Genomic DNA, 22,307 nt, shown 5'->3' with positions numbered 1-22,307 from the left:
CACACACAAAACTTTCACCTTACATGACTGTACTATTTCAACAAACTGACCTGCACCATAGCAACAAGATCTTGGAGCTGTTTAAGTTTCTCTTTTGCAGCCATGAGTCTGCTAATCTTCTGTTCAAATTCGTCATCTTCTGGTGCTTCATCAAGCAGACTGCTCCTACGACTTGATAACGAAGCCCCACTGGCTCCCTCCTCTTCTGCTTCCTCTTCCTCACCTCCACCATGTGCTACATGCAACCTCTGCTCTCCTCTAGTGTATCCACAGTCTGTTGAAAACAAGCATCATTCAAGTATGTGATTTTAAAACATTAAGAGTATAAATCAAAGTTAATATACTTCACAACTGTAATACGGAAATTTTTCTGTGAATATAGGGAATCATACCTAAAGGAGGCATGTTTAGAGCTCTGATGTTGGCAGCAGATCTGTTATTAATCTCACAGTTAGAATTAGCTGGTCTCCCATCTCTATTATTAGAACCACACTGTGTATTACTGTTAGTATTCACTTCATTCCAGGTAGAAGCTACCTGTGGATTTCTGAAAAAAATTTAAAACCAAGTTATTTAAACCAACAAAAATAAATAAAAATTAAAAATCTACTATAGGCCTATAATAATGTAGCTGCAATCTAAGAATAGCATTAACTAAATCATTTAAGATGAAATAATAACAGACTCCTGCCTTTTTATTTGCTTTTCCATAAACCTAGAAGTTTATAAATAAAAGCATGTGCAAACTCAAAATATGCCTAAAATACATAAGTAGGGAAAAAATGCTAAATTTGATACTTCATAAACTTACTTATATTAAGTAACAACCAGCAATTTTCCTAAATTATTGCCTTCAGTATTTCCTTCTTTTCTTCATGGGACAAGAATGATTATTACACTAACATAGCTTCCACGCTCAGAGCTAGAATATGAAGCTAATACTGAACACTTCCACTGATGCTCCTCCCTGCCCCAACTCCACATACATGTGTACGTCAGATGAATACATTGGGAAGAAGAAACTTGTCACCTAATGTTAGTAACAGGTTCAGAATTTTCATGTTCAGAATCATATTCTGACTCTTCAGTTTCTTCATCTTTTGTATTTTCATTTACAGCATCTGTCATCATGTCTGATGTTTGTTCATAATAATGAACTAATTCTCTCAGTTCATTCAATCTCTTTTGAACTTCATTTAACTTCCTGATTAAAAAAAAAAAAAGTAACATTAACAGCAAACAAAACCCTTATTTTCACTTAATAGCAGTTGGCACACACACCCACATGCACAGATTTAGACCAAGTTCTCAGGGCATCTGTTAATTTTAAAAATAGTTTCAACTGAACATGTCTTTAGTCTCAAAACTTAGGAGGCAGAGGCAGGCATATCTCTGTGAGTTCAAAGCCAGCCTAGTCTATACAGCGAGTTCCAAACCAGCCAAGATTGGCTATATAGTGAAATACTGTCTCAAACACACACAAACAAAAACAAAAAGCAAAAGAAAACTCCAACAGCATGAACTGAATGTCATATATATCACCCCTGTTTTTCAGGTGCAGAAGCAAATGCTTTCTAAGTGTTTTGCTCACACTGGCACAGTCTTGTATAATACAATTTTAGGGGTATGACTCTAGAACATAGGGCTTGTTTGATTATTAAAATATTTTACCTATAGTTCTTGCTATTTATAACCCTTTCTCTGAAAAATGATTAACAGCACGTTACAGAAACTACCTGAGCGATGCCATATTTCTTTTAGCCAACTGATAAGATTCACAGATATTACATCTCCTCCTTCCACCATATATCTTAAGAATGTGTATCTCATTAAACTTCAGTTTCTTATAAATTTTCAAGTTTAAAATATTATTCTCATTATTTAATTAACAGATGTGAAGAATGATTGCAAAAAGTATTTTACTGTAGTTTTTCAGCTGGATTTAGATGACCTTCATTTTCACTCTCATTCTGAGAAACTAGAGAGCTGCCAGGACAAGGAACAGATGAGATAAGACTATTGGCCTCTCCATTGACAGCTGATGCAAAGCCCACTGGAGCAGAGAGAGCTACAGTTGAACTTCTCTTATCCCCACTTCTTTGTAGAGAAGTTGAAGGCACAACTATAAAAGAGAGAAAAAAATAAGCAATTATCAGACTAAGCATGGTATGAACCAGCATATATTTACAGTTTGGATTCTTACAAACAAAGTAAAATTAGTTAGCATCTTAAAATCTGCAGATTTAAATCTTGAAAGCTTATGTACATATAGGCCACTTGTTAACACAGCTCAACAACTAAACACATCAAAATACACAAGGAAAAGTATTTTTACTTCCTCCTTACAGACTGTCTACAACTTTTGCATTACAGCTACTGGGTTAAAATAGAAGGTTAAAACAAGACAGAAACTGACAAGAAATACAATTTTATATGCTAGAAAAACTATCAAAAGAACCACAGGATAAACTTCTGAGATTAAAGAGGGTGAGTCACTATGTCTGACATATAACACAAAAGGCCAATCCTAGCTGGTAATTAATTATTAAGACTGTAATTTTCTACCTCCAACTACTTCAAAACTACAGTCATTTATTTCTTCCTCAATGAACCTATCATTGTTTACTTCTTACTTTAATGCCACAATTATTACAGTTGGTTTCCAATGGTTTCGTTATACTAGTCTTTAATCATTCTTCCTTTTACTACAGCTCTTACATGCTTTTCTAGAAGGAGTAGTTTCTTAAAGAGTTGTAAGGCAGCAAAGTATGACTTTCTTTGTATCTAAAACTGAGACAAAGCCATAAGCAGCCCTTTCAAATCTTAAGTTTTCCTTAGTTGTCTTAAACGTTAACAGCTGATACTATCCTCTACAGGAAGAGAAAGGTAGCTGAGATTAGGATTGGTGAGATGAGGGTTTTTCAGGGAAGAAGTAGCAGAGAAACAGGAGATATGTGAAGAATAAAGAACTAATATTCCAAGATGGATGTGGCAATGCAAACATATAATCCCAGACCTGGGGAGACTGAAGCAGGAATACTGAAAATTTGAAGTGAGCCTGATCACAATTGTAAAAATCTTATCTCAAAACACAAAAGAGAATATCTGATTCTTTTGTTATTTTTGAATGATTTATTTATATTTTATGATTATGTACCTGTGTTCATCACCTGCATGCAGGTGCCCATAAAACCCAGAGGCCATCATATCCCCTGGAACTGGAATGATAGGCAGTTGGAACCTGCCTAATGTCAGATCTGGGAACCAAACCTGAATTCTCTGCAAGAGCAATAAGTGCTTTTGGCTGCTGAGTCATCTTTCCAGGTCAAGAATGGGGATTCTAAAACTGGTGTTCCTATCCATTTTAACTTCTTCATTCAGACAAAAATGGGACAGTTATAGTAATAATGGCCAGCTGGGGTTACCCAAGCTGATTCCAAATTCCAGCACTTAAGAGCTCCTATTACTGTGGGAGGAGAACAAAGGCTGAGAATGTAACTGGAGACTAGCTCTAAATTATCCCTCCCAACTTCATTTTTTTATCTTTTATGAATAGATTTAACATCTATTTGGCTCTTATCACATACTGGCTTATTAAAAGGCTTTTCAGATTCAAGATTCTCTTTCAAATATTATTTTTTCAAACTAGTTATTAACCTATCAAATATGTACTAAATAACTACCATGTGCCAGCATGTGTACTTATATGCCCTTTACATAATATTGCTGTATCAGATTTACTCACATGATGAGTTGTTCAGATGCTGATCTCGAAGGTTATGAAGTTCTCCAAGTAATTTGTCCATTTTCTGTTTCTTCTCCTGTAGTACTCTCATTTTGCTAAAAAGCTGTACTTTCTCATCAGGTAAATGTTCAGAAACTGAGGGATTTCTGCTCTGAGAAATCTCTCTAGTTAATGAAAGACTTTCTGCCTGTCTTCTGTTGTCTGGAACAGCTGGAGGCTTAAGTTTAAAAAAAAAAAAAAAAAAAGAGGAAAGTATCATTTAAAACAAATAAATTAGGTTTCATTTTTCTGTACGTTGACATTTATTTTGTTTCCTATTTTGTTATTAACACCATCCTTCTACTAACAATCTTATACCTATGTCATTCGAGTATCCAAGAGCTTCTTTACATAAGGTTTGACAGGGCTCATTAGAAAACTTTACTAACCTTTGCTAGATAAATGTCCAAAATGAATGGCTCGCCTCATTTTTTTGGTGGGCAAAACAAGCGTCTACTTTCCCAGTGAGAGTCAATGTTCACCCGTTCTTCTCCAGATCCCACACTCAAAATTCACACTCATATCATTATTTTACAAAGTTCACAAAACTAAAACATTATTAACTCTAGAATTGTCCTGCTAGATATGGCAGCACAAGCCTGTAATCCTAGTGCTTTAAGAGGCTAGCACATGGGCTGGTGAGATGGCTCAGCAGTTAAGTGCACTGGCTGCTCTTCTGAAGGTCCTAAGTTCAAATCCCAGCAACCACATGGTGGCTCACAACCACCTGTAATGAGATCTGACGCCCTCTTCTGGAGTGTCTGAAGACAGCAACAGTGTACTTACATATAATAAATAAATAAATCTTAAAAAAAAAAAAAAAAAAAAAAAAAGAGGCTAGCACAGAAAATGAAAAATGTGAGGTCAGCCTGTCTTACAAAGTAAGACTTTGCTCCAATACCAAACCAAACAAAAATACTCAAAAGCCTTTCTTAAAATTGTCAGGAAGATAAAATAACGCAAGGGCATAAACTTAAAACTAATTTTAAGTTTTTGTTTGTCTGTTTGTTTTTTAAGCCAGGGACAGCCCTGGCTGTCCTAAATCACACTATGTAGACCAAGCTGGCCTTGAATCCATAGATCCGTCTGTTTCTGCCTCCCAGTGCTAAGATTCAAGCAGGCACCACCACACACAGCCTAACTTCAAGTCTCAAAGGTTAGAACCACCTAGTGTTTAAGGAGGTAAAAGGAATGCTTCTCTAACAGCCTACACAGAGAAAACGGTGTACTACTCAGCAGTTAAACTCGCTTTCCTGGGTGGGGCTCCACGGCTCACGGGTTAAGAACACTTTGCTGCTCTTACAGAGGACCCAGGCCCTAGCATGTACATCAGGAAGTCACAATTACTCTAACACTAGTCCCAGGGGATCTGCTGCCCTCTTCTGACCTCTGTATGCATATGATACACACACACACACACACACACACACACACACACACATTCAGGTACATATATACAAATAAAATAAAATAAATCTAAACAAAGTAGATTTTCCTCAAACCTAGAATTTCTCAAAAGATAGTGTTAAGAATCATATGGGGCCCACTCAAATCTTACAAATCATATTTTGGAGGTTGAAGGATTCTGTTTCCATTTTTCCCCCTTTTTTTGGTTTTTCAAGACAGGGTTTCTCTGTGTAGCCCTGGCTGTCCTGGAACTCACTCTGTAGACCAGGCTGGCTTTGAACTCAGAGACCCAGCTGCCTCTGACTGCCAAGTGCTGGGATTAAAACTGTGCCCCACTACCACCCAGCTCCATTTTTTAGTCAAGTCAGGTGATATTTATGATTACTGAGGCTTGAGATCCACTGGGTTAATTACTGTGATTTCTAAACTTAACTGTAGACACTAATCACCTGAGAGTCACGAAGCTGATTATGGAAACGCTGAATTAAATCATTCAGTTCTTCATTTAGTTCAGATGTGATGCTGACTCCAGATAAGCTTCCTGTAGTTTCTGTAACAACTGAAAACAAAATTAAATACTATATTCAGTATAAAGAAGCATCAAGTTAAGCATAAATTTTGAAGGGGGGAGAACTTCAACCTAACATTGATTTGAAACGTTTAGTTACCTTACTTATCTGTCAGCCAATCATTTTATTAATTTATATCTGAAAACAGAAAAATAATGAGACAACTGCTAAACTCTGACTCATGTTTTTCAATCTCAACTTACAAGAAAAGCTAGGATTGTAGTCCCAATTAATAAATGTGATTTGTTGGGTCAGAGATAGGAAGGCTTTATCAGATAGAAGGAACAGTGCTGACTCTGCCTCCTCCAAGAAAACCAATACTGCAACTCAGGAATGGGCACATTTTTCTAGAAAAGTATAGACTGAAAATTGGCATGGCTCTCTGGAATACAGTTCTTGCCTCAACCACCCATTTCTCCCATTAAATAATAAGCAAAAAATTGGCAATATGTAAATAAGATTGACAGTGTTCCATAAAAGCATGCCATAAAGTAGACCAAATCCAGCTAGCCAAGCTTTGTACTCCCACAGTTGAATAGATAAATTTATTGAAGTAGTTGCTTGTGATAGAGCAGTTTCACTGAAGACCACAGGTTTTGGGCTGGAGAGATGGCTCAGCGGTTTAGAGCACAGACTGCTCTTTCTGAGTTCAATTCCCAGCAACCACATGGTGGCTCACAACCATCTGTAATGGGATCAGAAGCCCTCTTCTGGTGTGTCTGAAGACAGCAATAGTGTACTCATATATATAAAATAATAAACCTTTAAAAAAAAAAAACAGATTTTATCATCTTCATTAAAAACAAAGCAACAAAAACCCTCTCACCGTCCTAAAGCACGATTCTGAAGACAATTCTAACACCACCGACTGCTCTACTACCCAGTGCCCCATCTTTACCTTTTAGCCTTTCAATCTTAAAAGCCAGAAGCTACAAAATGCTTTTTTTTTTTTAAAGAAAATAGCATCATTTTCTGCTAAAGCAAACAAACAAACCAAAACAGTAACAACCAAAAACTAAAAACTAGTATTTGAGACTGACAGAAATCTTTTTCTAGTCTAAACTCTCCGTGAAAAACATCAACATTACAATTCAGATAATTAACAAACAACTTGATGGACAGTAAAAAAAAAAAAAAAAAAAAGCACTCTTTCTCTAAGGAAGATGTGTTGTGTCTCTGAACAAATCAGAAACACCAACCCTGCCGGGCGTGGTGGCGCACGCCTTTAATCCCAGCACTTGGGAGGCAGAGGCAGACGGATTTCTGAGTTCAAGGCCAGCCTGGTCTACAGAGTGAGTTTCAGGACAGCCAGGGCTACACAGAGAAACCCTGTCTCGAAAAAGCAAAACAAAACAAAACAAAACAAAAAAAGAAAGAAAGAAACACTAACCCTTGCTTTCATCAGTTTTCTACTGTAAAATTTCATAAAACACAGGGGAAAACTGTTTTAAAATTAAGCTAAAGTTCTTGTTGAAGAAGTATATAAAGTTCAAATATAAATCTTCTAGTTACAGCCTTTAATTGAAATTCCTAATAGTATATTTTTGTAAAAGAAATTATTTGTATATTTTAACCTAAAATTCAATAGCTTTCTACTAATATTCTCTATATAAAGCAAAGCCAAGTAAGAAACTGTGTTTGACATCCTTCTCTATAAAACAGTCCCAAGGGTACAAAGCCTTGGCCAGTAGCCTCCAATTCTGATATCTAACAAGATGATGTAAATTCAACTACTCAAGACTGTGGAAAAGAAATTGGGAACTTTGTGAGCCCCACTGCTCCACAGGACGCACAGGCAGTTAAAGGCTGTGAGCATGATACAGACACTACTTCAGTAGTGTAGCCACTGGTCAGTTGCCCATAAACCTGTAAGCAACCCACAAACCTGTAGACAACCTTCATAAAACTTACAAAAAGCAAACAAATAATAATAAAAAAAATACTGGCCTAATCATAATTATATAATACTGGCCTAATTATAATGCTCAAAGATAAATAAACTGAGAATTGATAAGAAAACATAATTATAATTAAGCCAATGGAAGTCTATTATATCACTTTGCAAATATATACAATTGTTATCTGTCAAATAATAACACACAAAAAAACCTTAGCTTTTATTGAGTTTTAATAAGCAACAATCTTACTTTTAACCTAATAACTTAAAACAGGTGACTCAATACTAATCAATTCTATTGTCACTTAAATTATAGTTATATACAGCTCTGAAGGAAAAAGAAAAAAAAGGTTTGAGTCTCACCAAATACTGAGTAAAGAATAATAGCAGCTTTAAAAATTCATACAACTGGATATCTAACTGAAATAACAGAACTGCTAACATTAAATACTAAACATCTCCATTAATTTACTTCCTTATTAGACTGAACTCAGGGCATACTTAAGCTGGCAAACCTAGAGCCCTCCCTACTTTATTTTATGAGGCAGTTTCACTATGAAGTATTACAGAGGATGACTATGTACACACATGTGCACGTCAGAGGTTGATTTGGGTATCTTTCTTAGTCACTCTCCATGGAACCTCTCGTCTCGGTCCCTTCTGGAGCTGGGATTACAGATGACATGGTTTTAATGTGCTTGTTGAGGATCCAAACTAAGGTCCTTATGCTTGTGGAACAAGCACTTTACCAACTGAGCCATCTCCCCGTACCCTAAGAATTCTTGAGCCTCCTTGCCTCAGCCATCAGTGTGCTGGGATTACAAGTGTTATGATACCAGGCCAGGCTCCCTTATGATTTTTTAAACCTTCTTTGCAAGACAAATAAAGAACAACAATCTTAGCTGAGTGAGATTTAAAACAACATCAAAACAAAACAAAACAAAAAAAAAACAGTAATTCCTGCAAAGTGGAAACAAAAGAAACAAGAGCCGTATCACTCTGAGGTTACAAAACAATACTACATACAGGCCTGTCTCTTTTACCTCTCAAAGGTACTCTGTCTGTATGGTATGAAAGCCAGGAGTTGTTCCTGCAACCTCTTGTGTATAACCAGAGAAAAGCACAGAACGGAGTAAACCTGGCTTGCAGGTTGCTAAACTAGTCAACAACTAAGATCTGATAATACAGTAATAGCATACATTTTGTAATAATGAGCCTTTCTTCTAAAGCTATTTTTCTGTGACTATCACATACCAGAGTCATCCATCACAGCTATAGCTTGCTCTGCTTTATGCTGCAAAGCTAGAAGAGCAGCCTGTCGGCCCTGCAGAGCTCGCAGCTGCTCCTGCTGTTGTAACATTCTTTTTAATAAATCATGTTGTTTCTTCAAATTTTCTGTCTCTTCGATAGGCTCCTGCTGAGGATCTCTGGCCTGAAAAATAAGATCAACAATACTGATACCTGACAGTTGAAATCCATGGCCCTGTTTCATTTGCCAATGGCAAAATACAGCAGATACTAGTTTCAATTAATACACAACTCTAGATACAGTTTTAATAGACTTAGAAATCTGGTATGTCCCACACTAAAAAATGGGTAATTTTACAGTGAAAAACTATGAGGAGTTAAAAGGAAAGGGAATAAAACTCTTAGAAAGCACAAGGTTCAAAGTATAGAAAGACAAATGGAGCTGTACATATTGCAGACAAAATAATAGGGAACCAATTAAAAATTATACTGAGTTAATGTTCTGAAAGATTTTTCTCTACAAACTATCAGGTAACAAAACTTTCTACCCATTCCGGAAGATAACTTTTAACATATACAACAAAAGCAAAATAAGTGAGGGCGGGAGAGAAGACAAGAGACACAGAGAATAAATATACCAACTTCTAACCACGGTCAAGAATTTTTAAATATATTTGTTGATTATCTTATGTAAAAAGGCCTAACTGAAGCACATTAGGTATATAACAAAGCATAGGAAAAACTCTATTTTGTATCAAGTGGTTTTATTCATTTTTAACTCTTAAATTACGTCCATTTAGCTGAGTATGGGGCATGAACTGAATCTGGAAGACTTCCCCAATACAACATAAAAGATTTAAATAGGAATGACTTAAAAGAAACCACCAATGGGGGTGGAGATGGCTCAGCAGTTCCACATGCTTGCTACTCTTGCATAGGACCCACCCCAGGTTCATTTCCCAGCACTCACATAGCGGTTCACAACCACTCTAACTCTAGTTCCTAGGCTCTAACACCCTCTTCTGATCTCTATGGGCATCAGATATGCATAGGATACACAAACACACATACATACATAAAGGTAAAAAACTTATACATGCAAACTAAAACAGTATTTTCAAAGAAAAAAAATGTAAAGAAATGACCGAGTGGGCTGATGATATGGCTTAGTGGTAAAGTTCTTGCTTTAAGGCCACATGTGCTAAAAATAAATAAGTAAACACATATACAAAATTAAAATTTAAAATCCAGCTGAACAAAACTAATCAAAACAGAAATGTAGCCGGGCGTGGTGGCGCATGCCTTTAATCCCAGCACTCAGGAGGCAGAGGCAGGCGGATTTCTGAGTTCGAGGCCAGCCTGGTATACAAAGTGAGTTCCAGGACAGCCAGAGCTATACAGAGAAACCCTGTCTCAAAAAAAAAAAAAAAAAAAAAAACCAGAAATGTAAATACAGCCCCAAACAATAAATTTTAAGCCCAATTATATATAAAATATATTGTAAAAATATTCTTCATAAATTATTTACCATCAAAATATTTTAAAGTTCTATTATTTTAATCCATTGACAAAAAAATTCCCTTTAAGGTATTGATTCAGTTTCAAATTTGCCACACTAACAAATTTTTGTTGGGAATATAAAATTTTAAATGATTTCTCCCCTAAAATTACTAAGGCAAGTAAAAAGTTAAATGATTTCTTTTGAAAGTAAAAATGAATACACTGATCTACTTTCCCTGGGCACATGTGATTTCTAGAGAAATCACAGGGTATACAGACAGCTCAACAAGTTTCCTTCTGGATGACATCCTTCACCAGCGTTACACAAAGCCTCTTCCATATACCTCCTCCCAGGTAGAACCATCAATATTGTAAATAAGACTGAGTAGCCATGACAACATCTTACATTGTGACTTAGAAATGGAAAAAAAAAGTGAAGTACAGCTAAGTACTCAGAGAACATTCAGATGAAATTACAAGTTTAGTGCAGGTTGATGATACCTAACAACTTATATACATATAATTTACATTTCAGATTAGTATTTATAATCAACTATAAAGAAAGCTGAGAAGCTAGCTGGGTGTAGTGGCACATGCCTTAACTCTCAGTACTTGAGAGGCAAAGGCAGCCATAACTCTGAATTCAAGGCCAGTGTGGTCTAAATGAGTCCCACCCTAGCCATGAGTCATACCCTAGTTACACAGGAAGACCCTGTCTTTAAAAACGGGGGGATCGGGAGGAGGCGACTTGAACTGCTTGCCTTATGAGCATAAGAACTTGAGCTGGAGCCTCAGAACCTGTATTTTTTTTTTTTTTAGAAAAAGGCCAGACCCAGTGGTCCATACTTGTAAACTTGTTCCTTCAAAGGTGGAGAGAAGCAGATACCTGGGACTCACGGCCAATCTCACTATTTTCTATGGTGCAGTTACAAGCCAATGAGAGGCACTGTCTTACAAGAACAGTGGCACAGTACTTCTCTCACAAAGGATAGGGATACATGAAGCTGTTACAGAATACAAAATAGTACATCTATAAAGTACACCAAAAACATCAGTCTTTGTAGACAGTTATCATTTTATATCAACCTGCAACTCATAAGGCTGTTTTCAGCTCCGAATCTGACATAGGATCTCAAACATTTTCCTCTATTCTTCAAATAATATATTTTGAAAGGTTTCTTAGAGGGACAAAGTGAAAGGAGTTAGAGTTAACAGATTCTATAAACAGAAAACAAACTTAAAAGTCAGATGATACAAAGTACGGTTTTATTTAATTAAAATCATTTGTGAATTATGTGCAAGTATGCTGCATTAGAATGACCTTAAGAATCAAGACTTGGGTTGGCAGGATGGCTCAGCAGACTAGAGAGCTTGTCATAGAGCTAAGCATAGAGTCTGATGGCCTGAGTCAACCCTGACGACCCACATTGTCTAGGGAGAGCAATACAGGTTGACCTCCACATGCATGTTGTGGCCCACCACAGGCATACACTCACACACAATAAAAATAATAAATAATTTGTTTTAGAACAATCAAGATTAAGTATAGTTAAATTGTGATAAATCCCTGAGCAAGTTTAAGTTATAATTATTCTTGTTTGTAACAATACTTTCCAAGAGACAGAAACAGAAGGGCTTTGGAGGGTTTGGGGGATTGTTTGTTTGTTTTTTAATGTTAATGAACTACCACAGGCTTAAAGAAGACCTGGTAAATATGCTGCAGTGTCTGCCAATTGTATAAGGAAGGAAGACACATTTTAAAGCATACCTTGAGTAGCTCATTCATTTTTGCCCTTCAATACTATTAAGTCTAAACATAACCAGATACTTTTCTGCATAAAGGGGTACCTTAAGCTTAATGCTTTGTATAACTAAAGACAACCCTCGACACACCAAAAACAGTAATAAAAAATAAAAAAATAAAAAAACTGCCAAAATATTTGAGGTTGTTTCATCATTTTAAAAATCAAAAAAAAAAAAAAAAAAGATAGAAAAAAGACTGAAAGGAAGGAAAGAAGGAAGACAGGAAGAAAATATAACTACAAAGTAAAAAATGATCCTTGGTAACAAGCTAGTAATAAAACTTACAAAATTTCTATGGTGTATCCGAAATTATTAAATTGATGTTTTGCTCTTGCTAAAAGGATACACATGCTCTTACAAGTGCTATTTCTTTCAAATGTATTAGAAGAACTACAGAAACAGCTTGCTTCACTTACGTGCTTTTATACAAATCACAGGAAACTAAAACAAAACAACATTAAAATCAAACACTGAAGAAAATCTAGCAAAATAGTAAAACACCAATGAGCAAATCAACTAAGTTTGTTTTGTTTTTTTTTTTTCCCAAGAGGGAGAGAGAGGAAGAAGAAAAGATTTTAAGCAGTAACACAAATAAATACAAGCCAAAACCAGGAAAAAAGCATTTCTTCCATTAAGGACAGAAAATCTAACATCTTATACTGTTTTCTTTTTCTCTAATGAACTTCTATAAACACAAAAATTTTAAGTATCTTTCAAACTCATAAACACTAGTATTATAAACAAAAGCAACTTAATAAAAAGGTTTAAAAATGTTTTATATAGGTTAACCCTTTAACAGCAAAAAGAACAAGTTATTATTCTAATCCTTTGTAATTTATAGTAATCAAAATCAGCTACCATATTTTATCCATGCAGAGGTGTATTCTAAAGCAAAAAGAATTAAAAACACTTAGCAACAGCATTTTACTAAAACAGATTACAGTATATTAATGAAGTTGATAATTAATAGCGTTAAGAGTAATAGCAGTTAACAGAAAAGCAAATAAAGAAGAAATAGAACTAAAGAGCTGCTCATTTAAAGACTTCCCAAGTTAACATTGTGAAGTATACCTTTGAGGGAAATCCACGTTTTCGGCTACATTTCCTATTAGGTCTCAGTTCCCTGTCATTCTGAGGAGCCTTGTCACCTTTCCCTTTAGGACTTGTAGTAACATCAATGTCTGAAACCTGTTCTTGTGAAGCTGAATTCCCTAGTTTGTCCTCAATGCAGGGTCGAATTCTCAGACTAAAAGATGCCTCCTTCATTAAATAGTGTAACATATTAATTTAATACAAACTCCTGTTTAACATATAAGCCAGCCTTGTAAATAAATACAAAAATGTCTCATTTCACCTTAAAAAAATTTTTAACCCAAAGCCATCCCCAAGAGGAAGTAAATTTAATTAGACTTTTAAGTTTCTACAGAATAAAGTTACTTATTAAATATAAGCACTATATGTGACAAGTCTCAAGTATAGAAAACTGCTAAAGCATATTTTAACATTTATTTGGCACATAACAATTTACAAAAGGCCATGATTTTTCATCATTCTGAAGGAAATTCTCATCACAGTAAATACTTTGGATTTTAGTATGTAAATTACAATCAACTATAGCATTCCCCATACCTCTCCTATAAAATCCTTTAATCAGCCAACCCCAACCCTTCTGCTTCTCCTGGTATGAAGAGAGAAACTAGTCCCCAGATCACTATGAACAGAAAACAATTTTCCACAGCAGAATCCATTTTTCAACAACTGTTTGGATCAAACCCCCTGAGTATTTCCTAAATAAAAAGAAAAAAAAAATCAAATTTCTTACTTTAAAAGTTTAAATAGGAAGGATAGGGAGGAGAAGAGAAACAGGCAAATTTGTAGAGCAGTAATAAAAGGAACCAAACCCTCAAGCTCCTAGTGCTGAATGGTATTTTGAAATATATTACAAAAATCAATACATGGGTGCTAATCATTACAAACAAAAAAAGAGGCTTACTTTAGTAGTACTACGTGTTTAAGAGTTACACATGTGTATGACTAGAGTGTTGCTTCCATAGTGTAGTGGTTATCACATGAACTTCAAATAAGTGCACATCTGTTCAAATAAAAGTGTTTAAAAGTCTAGCAGTTTTGAAATATACTACATTCTTTGAACTAAATCAATCTTATAACCTTTTCTTTCTCCAAAGTCTTATAAATTACTCTTTCCCAAGGGGAAAATGTTTTATTAATTTTATTTTATAGTTCGAATCCACATTACTTTTTCTTCTTTGAGAGTAAATAATGTTAACATTATCCTGTCTCATTTATTACCTGTTTTTTCAACGTTTTACACTCTAGCTTTGCTAAAGTACTACAGCATGAGATTTTTTTTTAAATCTTAGCACATTTAAAATGAGTCTTCACCAGAAAATGAACGTAGAAACTTCTCCAGCAATTGCATGCTTAATATTCATGAGTATCACACTCTACTAACAGTTTTTATACCTACAATGACTCTTAAGTTTGCCAATGCTTCTTAAAACCAGGAAAGCTGTACTGAGCAAAACCAACTTCACTGACATTTCTGTGCAACGAGATCTAAAAATGACTAGATTTCCAACAATGTTAGTAATAAAGCTTTCAAACTTCTGTGTTTAGAAACTATATACACCATTAACATTTTGAGGGTTTTTTTTCTTTTTTTACTAAAGAATGCCAAAAACTATCATCTTGAAAACTGGAGGAAAACCTTAAATCTTCATTTCCAGCACTTTAATTACCAAAAAGCGGCTTACCGTGGTATCTGAAGCCTCAGACTGCACATCTACGTTTAGCGATGTGCTCTCAGCTACAGAACCAGATCCCACAGCTGAGTCTATAGTCCGAACATCCTCCTCCTCATTTTCTCTAGCCTGAAATATTTTAGTGGTATAAATCATACAACTATTAAAAATGGCAATAAAAATGTTATAATGGATGGCACGATTTTGAAAATATGTTAACTCCTCTGGAGTGACATCAGAATGTCATCAGTATTTGTACATGGCACATCATAAAAATAACATACATCACTTAAAGTCTAAAACTTACCAGGATTTTCTGGAGAAATTTCATATATGACTTTTCTTCCTCTTTAAGGTGCTCTATTAGGTGAGTAAGACGCTCAACATTAGCAGATCTTTCATTTTTCTCTACAAGATCTTCTCGCATAGAACTAGCTTTAGTAATATAGTCACGAATTTGAACAAGCCTGCTTACAATCTGTAGGAAAATATTAAAAGGAAAAATAAGAATAGCAGTATACAACATATAACACCAGGCATAAGTTATAGCAATAGTGTTATCAAGCAAACATATACCTAGGTTTACCATATAAATTTATACAGGCAAGAAGTCTTTAATTAAACTTAGATTTTTAAAAATGAAAACGTAAGTCAATAAACTTCAATCACCATCAATCTAAAAGTAATTATAAAACTATTTTAGTTTATATTATCTGAAAAATTGCATGGAGTTGGTGTTGTCCTTCTATTTTATATGACTTCCGGGTACTGAACGCTTAGGTGTGGCGTGTAGACAGCAGAGGAGGCCCAGTGAGCGAAGTCCTGAGTGAAGACATACAGTTCACAGCAGCACAGCCATGTGTGTTCTTCCCTCATTCCCTCATTGCCCTACAGAGTGCCAGGACCCAAGCAGTGTAGGTTCTTCCACTAAGTAATCTCACCAGGTCCCAAAATTGTGTTACAAAACAAATTGCTGAGAAATTATTTATCTATTCCACAGGTGGCAGGGTTGGGGGTCTCCCATGTGTACCATATATGTACACATATGCACACATGTGCCAGAGGCATAAGTGGTCTCCCGTGTGCACGATGATATATGTCTATGCATGCACACATGCGCCAGAAGCCTAAGCAGTCTCCCATGTGCACGATGATATATGTCTACGTATGCACACATGTGCCAGAGTTCTAAGCAGTCTCCCATGTGCACGATGATATATGTCTACGTATGCACACATGTGCCAGAGGCCTAAGTGCACTATGGCAGTGGACCTCTCCTTCCACCTTTGCGTGGGCTCCAGGGATCACATTCAGGTTGCCAGGCTTGCACAGCAAGCACCTTTACCCTCCAAGCCATCTCACTGCCCCTAAATAGTCCTTCTAATAGTTCTATCTCTTTACAAATAATTGGTAGTATTATAAAAGTAAAATTAAAAGTAGTATACTTTTGAAAGTATTTTCCAAAAATATCAACACTGTCTTACTCTTTTTTTCGTGATTTACTTTACTTTAGTTGTATACCTGTATGTAGGCAGTGCATGTGAGCACAGGTGCCTGTGAAGAGCACACGTATCAGATCTTCCTAGAGCCAGAGTTTCAGGAGATGTGAGCTATCTAGCGTGCATTTTGGCAGCCAAACTTGGGTCTTCCACAAGAGCCATGTGAGCCTTTAACCACTGAGCCATCTCTTCAGCCCCAATAGCTATACTGAACAAAATTCTTTTTTAAAAAGCCTAATCATACTGATTCCAATCCCCCTTTATTAAAAATTAGCAGTTCAGGGCTGGAGAGATGGCTCAGTGGTTAAGAGCACCAACTGCTCTTCTGAAGGCCCTGAGTTCAAATCCCAGCAACCACATGGTGTCTCACAACCATGTGTAATGAGATCTGATGCCCTCTTCTGGTGTGTCTGAAAACAGTTACAGTGTACTTACATATAGTAAATAAATCTTTTAAAAAAAAATCTCACAAATTAGAGATTTAATGAACACAAATATGTAATTTCCCAACCATACTTTAGAAGTAAAGTATCCCAATAATACTTTAGAAGTAAAGTATTATTCTACTTAAAATAAATGATAGATTATTGAAGAGGGCTAGAGAAAAGCTGATTCCACTTAACTGAAATTCCTACATGCATAGCCTAATACGCTTTAAGATCTTCATGTCTATACTTTGAGATAAACCCATTTTATTACCTGGCTGCTCTCCATTGCAGGCTCCCCTCTCCCATCTTCTTCAGAGACTTGACAGTTTTGCAAAAGGTCATTACTTAGCGCAGAAGCAAACAACTCTTTGCACTGTGCTGCCGTCGCCGTCGCCTCTCTTTTTGGAAGACTGGCTGTAGCGTCCTTGCTCTTGTTAGTATTAATCTGCATAGGCAAGAAGTTGAAGGGCTTTCGGCTTTCACTGAGCTGCCGTTTGTTGTTAGCCGCTGTTGCTCTACCTTGAGAATCACTTCCAATACTTCTCTATACACAAAGGGAAACCAAATCACATAAACATTCATCTTCCAACACATTTCTAAGATTCCACTGTTCTTAGCTTCAACATTAGATGATGAGGATATAGTTTTGTAAAAGAGCTTTGAGCTTCAGATCTACGAAATTAAGCTATATTATCAAAATATTATTACTCTCATTCTCATTTTTTGAGATAATGCAGTTGATAAATATGAATAAGATTAGTCTAACACTGTGGGCTACATTATAATCCATATTGCTATTTATTTAACAAAATTCGTATAGGTGTTGGAGCCAATGAATTGGTATAAACTAATAGAATATAAGCACAATGATTTATCTACATTAAACACTATATGAAAAAGGAGTTTAGAATTGGCAATACAGCAAGACAGACTGTTTACAAAGTATCTTTAAGGCCCTGAGTTTAATCTCCAACACCATATACACATACACATGCACACACAAATCAGCTTAGTGCCTGGCATATGCGTATATAGTACATTTAATAATCATTTACACAATCACCGTCATATTAGACTTGAACCTATTATTCTGCATGTTTGAAAACCTCTACCTCTGTAAGACAGAGATATGACAATAAAATACCAGTAAAAATACCAGTGAAGAGATTATTATCATTTCTATTTGCCATTAGATCTAAATTTCATTTTAGTTAACTTTATTATCAGTTATATTCTAAACTTTAGATAACCAAGCACATTCACACTTATCCAATAAATGTGCTAAACTTAGTAGCAATTTTATCTACTTAGCAAAATCTACTTTCATAATTTAAGCTAGCTATTAGAAAATAACCCAGAGAGAAGTAGCTTTGGCAAATGTAAAAATATAACTTTGCTTCTCAACTTTGCTTCTCATCATCAGAATTTAAAATTCTTCCCACAGATAAACTTTTACTCTCCCCAATCTTTTATTCTTTTTTTTTTTTTTTTTTTTGGTTTTTCGAGACAGGGTTTCTCTGTATAGCCCAGGCTGTCCTGGAACTCACTTTGTAGACCAGGTTGGCCTCGAACTCAGAAATCCGCCTGCCTCTGCCTCCCGAGTGCCAATCTTTTATTCTTAAGATATACTAGTTAATCCATTTCAAGTATTTCCCACAGTTATATCTTATTTTGAAAGCAATTCACAAACCTGATCTAAATCACTGAAGTTTATCCGCTGTTTAAGTTTCTCTAGTTCTGCCTGCTCTGGAACAGACATCTGAGTCATGTATCTACTGTGTGGAAACGTCTGTGGAACCTTTGTTCTTCGCCTTCCAACTCCTGGTGATGACTCCGGAGAAATATCGTTAGTTACCCTCTTATCACTTGCTACACCAAACTTTTTCTTATTCTTTTCTGATGATCTATTGGCCTTCTTCTGTTGGCCACCCCACTCCTTTAAAAAAGCAAAAGCAAAAGTTAATCTGACCTATTCAAACCAGAAAATAATTTAGTATGTTCAAAAAAAAAAAAAAAAACAGAACTTTGGTGTGGATATTAAAATTCCAAGACATTTTCACACACAAATACCTTAGAGATTTATTTCTGTCAATCTGTTTTGGGCTTTTTTTTTGGTTTTTTTGGTTTTTTTATTATAACATTCTAATATTTCACTTGGTCTTTAAAAAGCCTATTACCTTCCTATTACTGATAATTAATATTAAGCTCCAAATCACAAATCTCAATATGCAAATCAATTTAAATATTTTCAATAGTTTCTTTTTTGAAATAAAGTCTTGTAAGTTCTGACTGCCTTGAATACACCGTACAATCCAGGTTATTCTTGAATTCATGATTCTCCTATTTCAGTCTATCAATTGTCTAAGTGTATAAGACTACAGGGAAGCACTACTGGGCCCATCTCAAAAGCATTTCTAAAAATTCTTCTTTCCATCTATCTGCTCTGATATCTATAATCTCAACACTGAGAGACTGAGAAAAAAAGCTGGAATGTTTAAAAGAATTCAAGGGCAGCTATCTTAGGCTGTATAGTAAAACCTTTACCTTAAAAAGGTAAAAAGAAAACTATTCTAAATTAAGTAGTGAAATAAATACGTCTTTAACAGGTCTCCTTTAGATGAAAATCTGTATGTATCACAAAAAAGATAGAAATACAATTGACCTAGGTTCTAAAGCAATTACTACTAAAGAAACACTAGGCAAATCCCGTAATTTCACATGGGATCAATTTCTTAATCTTTAAAATAGGGTACCTTAGAAATAAGATTAAAAATAATATGTATGAATATTTAGAATACCTAGCACTTGGCAAGCACCAGTATAACTACTATTGTCCCCATTAGTATTTTATAGGCCAAAATCTACTACATACTATATAAGTACAGAATAAAATGCTATTTTAACTAGAAAATACCTACATTTACTCATACCTTCATAACTGAATTCACTCAACAGAAACAACTACACATTCCTACATTATCCATACTGGAAGATACTTAGCTACTACTATAATAAAACTGCTTAGTACTGTCATCACTTCTAGGAAATTCTGCCTCTCTAGGAACTGTTCCATGTATGGGTAGTCCTGTGAACCTTTTATACTATTTAATTCATCCCTTTTAGGACACTGATAAGTGAAAAAAGAAGATCTAACCCAAATTTAGCTAGCTAATCATAAAGTTAAATTAGTCAGTATATAAGTTCCTCCATGGCTGCAAATCTTTAAAAAGGCCATCTCAGTATATGACACAAACCAGAGAGAGAAAAAAGGCAGATCTGAAAGGGAAAGCAAGATTAGGGAAAAGGTCTTAGAAGCACAGGCACAGAGGTGAAAAACAATTTTGAACATCTCTGCCGTTCCTCTTTTTCCCTTCCTAAAACTAAGCTATACTCCTTTAACATGGCTTCCATAAAGCACTTTCACCTCCTTTTAATAAATCTTTTTTTAGTTTAAGCTAATTCATGCTTTCTATTAACTACAGCTAAGTGTCTTCAACCAAGAGTCCCTTAGTCTATCTGCCTGCAGTTTTTACAGAGTTTCAGTAAATAACAATTGATGGGAAAGCCTCACTGAGCATTAGTGGTCAACAATATACCACCCACAGTAAAACATCATACCATATTGTTGAGTCGGTCATCCACACTATCATTGCTCCAGTTCGGTAAGTCCTGATCATGCATGACTTCCTCAAAAGGACCTCCTCCTGTGGCCATGTTGGCTTTAATTAATTCTCTGCAAAATAAATAAAAATTGATTTTTAACATATAAAGACAAACTTTATTCTAAAATGTACTTATAATTACATTGTATGTATGCATGTTTTTGTATGTAAGTGCAGCCATGTATGTACCATAGCATGTGTGCAGAAGTCAGAGCAACTATCTGGAGTCAGTTCTCTCCTGCCACTGTGTGATCTGAGGTCATCAGGTTTGTACGGCAAGCACTTTCATATGCTGAACCATCTTTAGATTATAAAGCATTCTATCAAGCTTATTAATATAAAGGAATCTTTAGAACACTTATCTTAAGAACTACACTATCAAACACGTATCACTGAGAAATTGATTTACATGATATACACATGTATATCATGGAGACGGTAGCACCTGCTTGTAGTCTCAGTACTAGGCGTAAGTAGGAGAACCACATGTTCTAGACCAGCCTGAGCTTATAGTAAGCTATGTGAGACCTTGTTCCAAATAAAACAGAATACACTAAACACATTTCAATGAGTGTTTACTGTCTCTCATAGTGTTGTGTCAATCTCCCTGAAGTCTGCCAAACTCATAAATCCTCCTTGCAGAGGGTTTTGGCTTTGCATTTTTTAAAAAAAAATCTTTGATAGTGTTGTCGTTTGAGGATTTAATTACATTCATTCATTCATTCATTCATTCATTTATTTAGAGAGGGTGCATGCCACAATGCAAGTATGGAGGCCAAAGATAACCTGCAGGAGGCAGCTCTCTACTTCCACTGTGGAACTTGGGGATTGAAGGGGGCTTGTCAGGTTTTGGGACAAGCATCTCTCTACCTGATGACCTTCTCCATAGGCCCTGTTTTGTTTTCTGAGACTGGGTTTCCTATATAGCTCAGGCTGGCTTTGAGTTGGGCTGTCTTAGAGCTCCAGGCACTAGAATTAGAAGTGTGGCCAACCCTAGCAATACACCCCATGGAGTACATGTACATATAAAAACTAAAGGTACTAAATATTATGCCCGGATCAAAGAGGAGAAATAGAAGAAAAGATCTGAAACAGAAGCAGAGGTTCAGAAGTAGAAATGACCATGAGAAAAGGTTTCCAAATGGTCTTAAAATTCTGGATTCCTGCCTAGAAATGTATGGGCAACGGCAACGGCCGATAAGAAAGGCTCAGTCTGAAACAAGATGGAAGACGGGAATCAACACCCAACCTCCCTATGCACTCCATGTGTTCCTGGCACAAATGCAGCCACTTTCATACATGAACACACACATGAAAACACACACACACACACAGACACAGACACACTTAAGTAAATAGGACAATTATTTATTAAGCAAAAATTCTTAAATATTAAAATTTTCCTTGAATGAGATATGCTATGCTTTCTGTAAGTAAAGTTATAAAGTAAGCCCACTTTAACATATACTAGGAATGTATTTGGCAAGAAGTCGGCCGTGGTAGCTCAAACCTGAAATCCTAGTGCTAGGAAGGATAAGGAAAGAGACTGGCAAATTCAATGGCTTCAGAGCGAAAATCTACCTCAAAACAAAAACAAAACACCAAACATGGCATTTTCAATAATCTATATACACGAACCCTATCCGCATGCTAGTATGATATATGCTCTCTTTCAATATTATTAATGCCTTTAAAGATTAAACTTTTACCATAGGTGAAATTCCCTTAAAGCCAGTGTTCCAAAGTCC

General features: G+C 35.7%; 1 protein-coding gene across 4 annotated transcripts in view; it reads right to left on the bottom strand.

The window, feature by feature from the left end:
- Positions 1-22,307, bottom strand: part of Pcm1 (pericentriolar material 1) — a 94,137-nt gene that overhangs the window by 58,471 nt on the left and 13,359 nt on the right. For 2 of the 4 annotated variants that reach the window (XM_021219919.2, XM_029532262.1), the window contains exons 2-13: positions 20,516-20,630; positions 18,588-18,833; positions 17,169-17,441; positions 15,278-15,448; positions 14,983-15,099; positions 8,912-9,089; positions 5,641-5,750; positions 3,746-3,962; positions 1,924-2,122; positions 1,031-1,204; positions 393-547; positions 51-274 (exon numbers count right to left, since the gene is read on the bottom strand). In XM_021219919.2, coding sequence (XP_021075578.1) covers positions 51-274; positions 393-547; positions 1,031-1,204; positions 1,924-2,122; positions 3,746-3,962; positions 5,641-5,750; positions 8,912-9,089; positions 14,983-15,099; positions 15,278-15,448; positions 17,169-17,441; positions 18,588-18,833; positions 20,516-20,611 — 2,160 coding nt within the window. In that variant the 5' untranslated portion in view covers positions 20,612-20,630. The remainder of the gene's footprint in view (positions 1-50; positions 275-392; positions 548-1,030; positions 1,205-1,923; positions 2,123-3,745; positions 3,963-5,640; positions 5,751-8,911; positions 9,090-14,982; positions 15,100-15,277; positions 15,449-17,168; positions 17,442-18,587; positions 18,834-20,515; positions 20,631-22,307) is intronic. The other 2 variants (XM_021219920.2, XM_029532263.1) reach the window with 1 other exon arrangement.

This window comes from Mus pahari, chromosome 19 (genome assembly GCF_900095145.1).
Source record: "Mus pahari chromosome 19, PAHARI_EIJ_v1.1, whole genome shotgun sequence".
Classification (NCBI taxonomy): Eukaryota; Metazoa; Chordata; class Mammalia; order Rodentia; family Muridae; genus Mus; species Mus pahari.
This window is presented reverse-complemented; position numbering and strand designations above follow the sequence as displayed.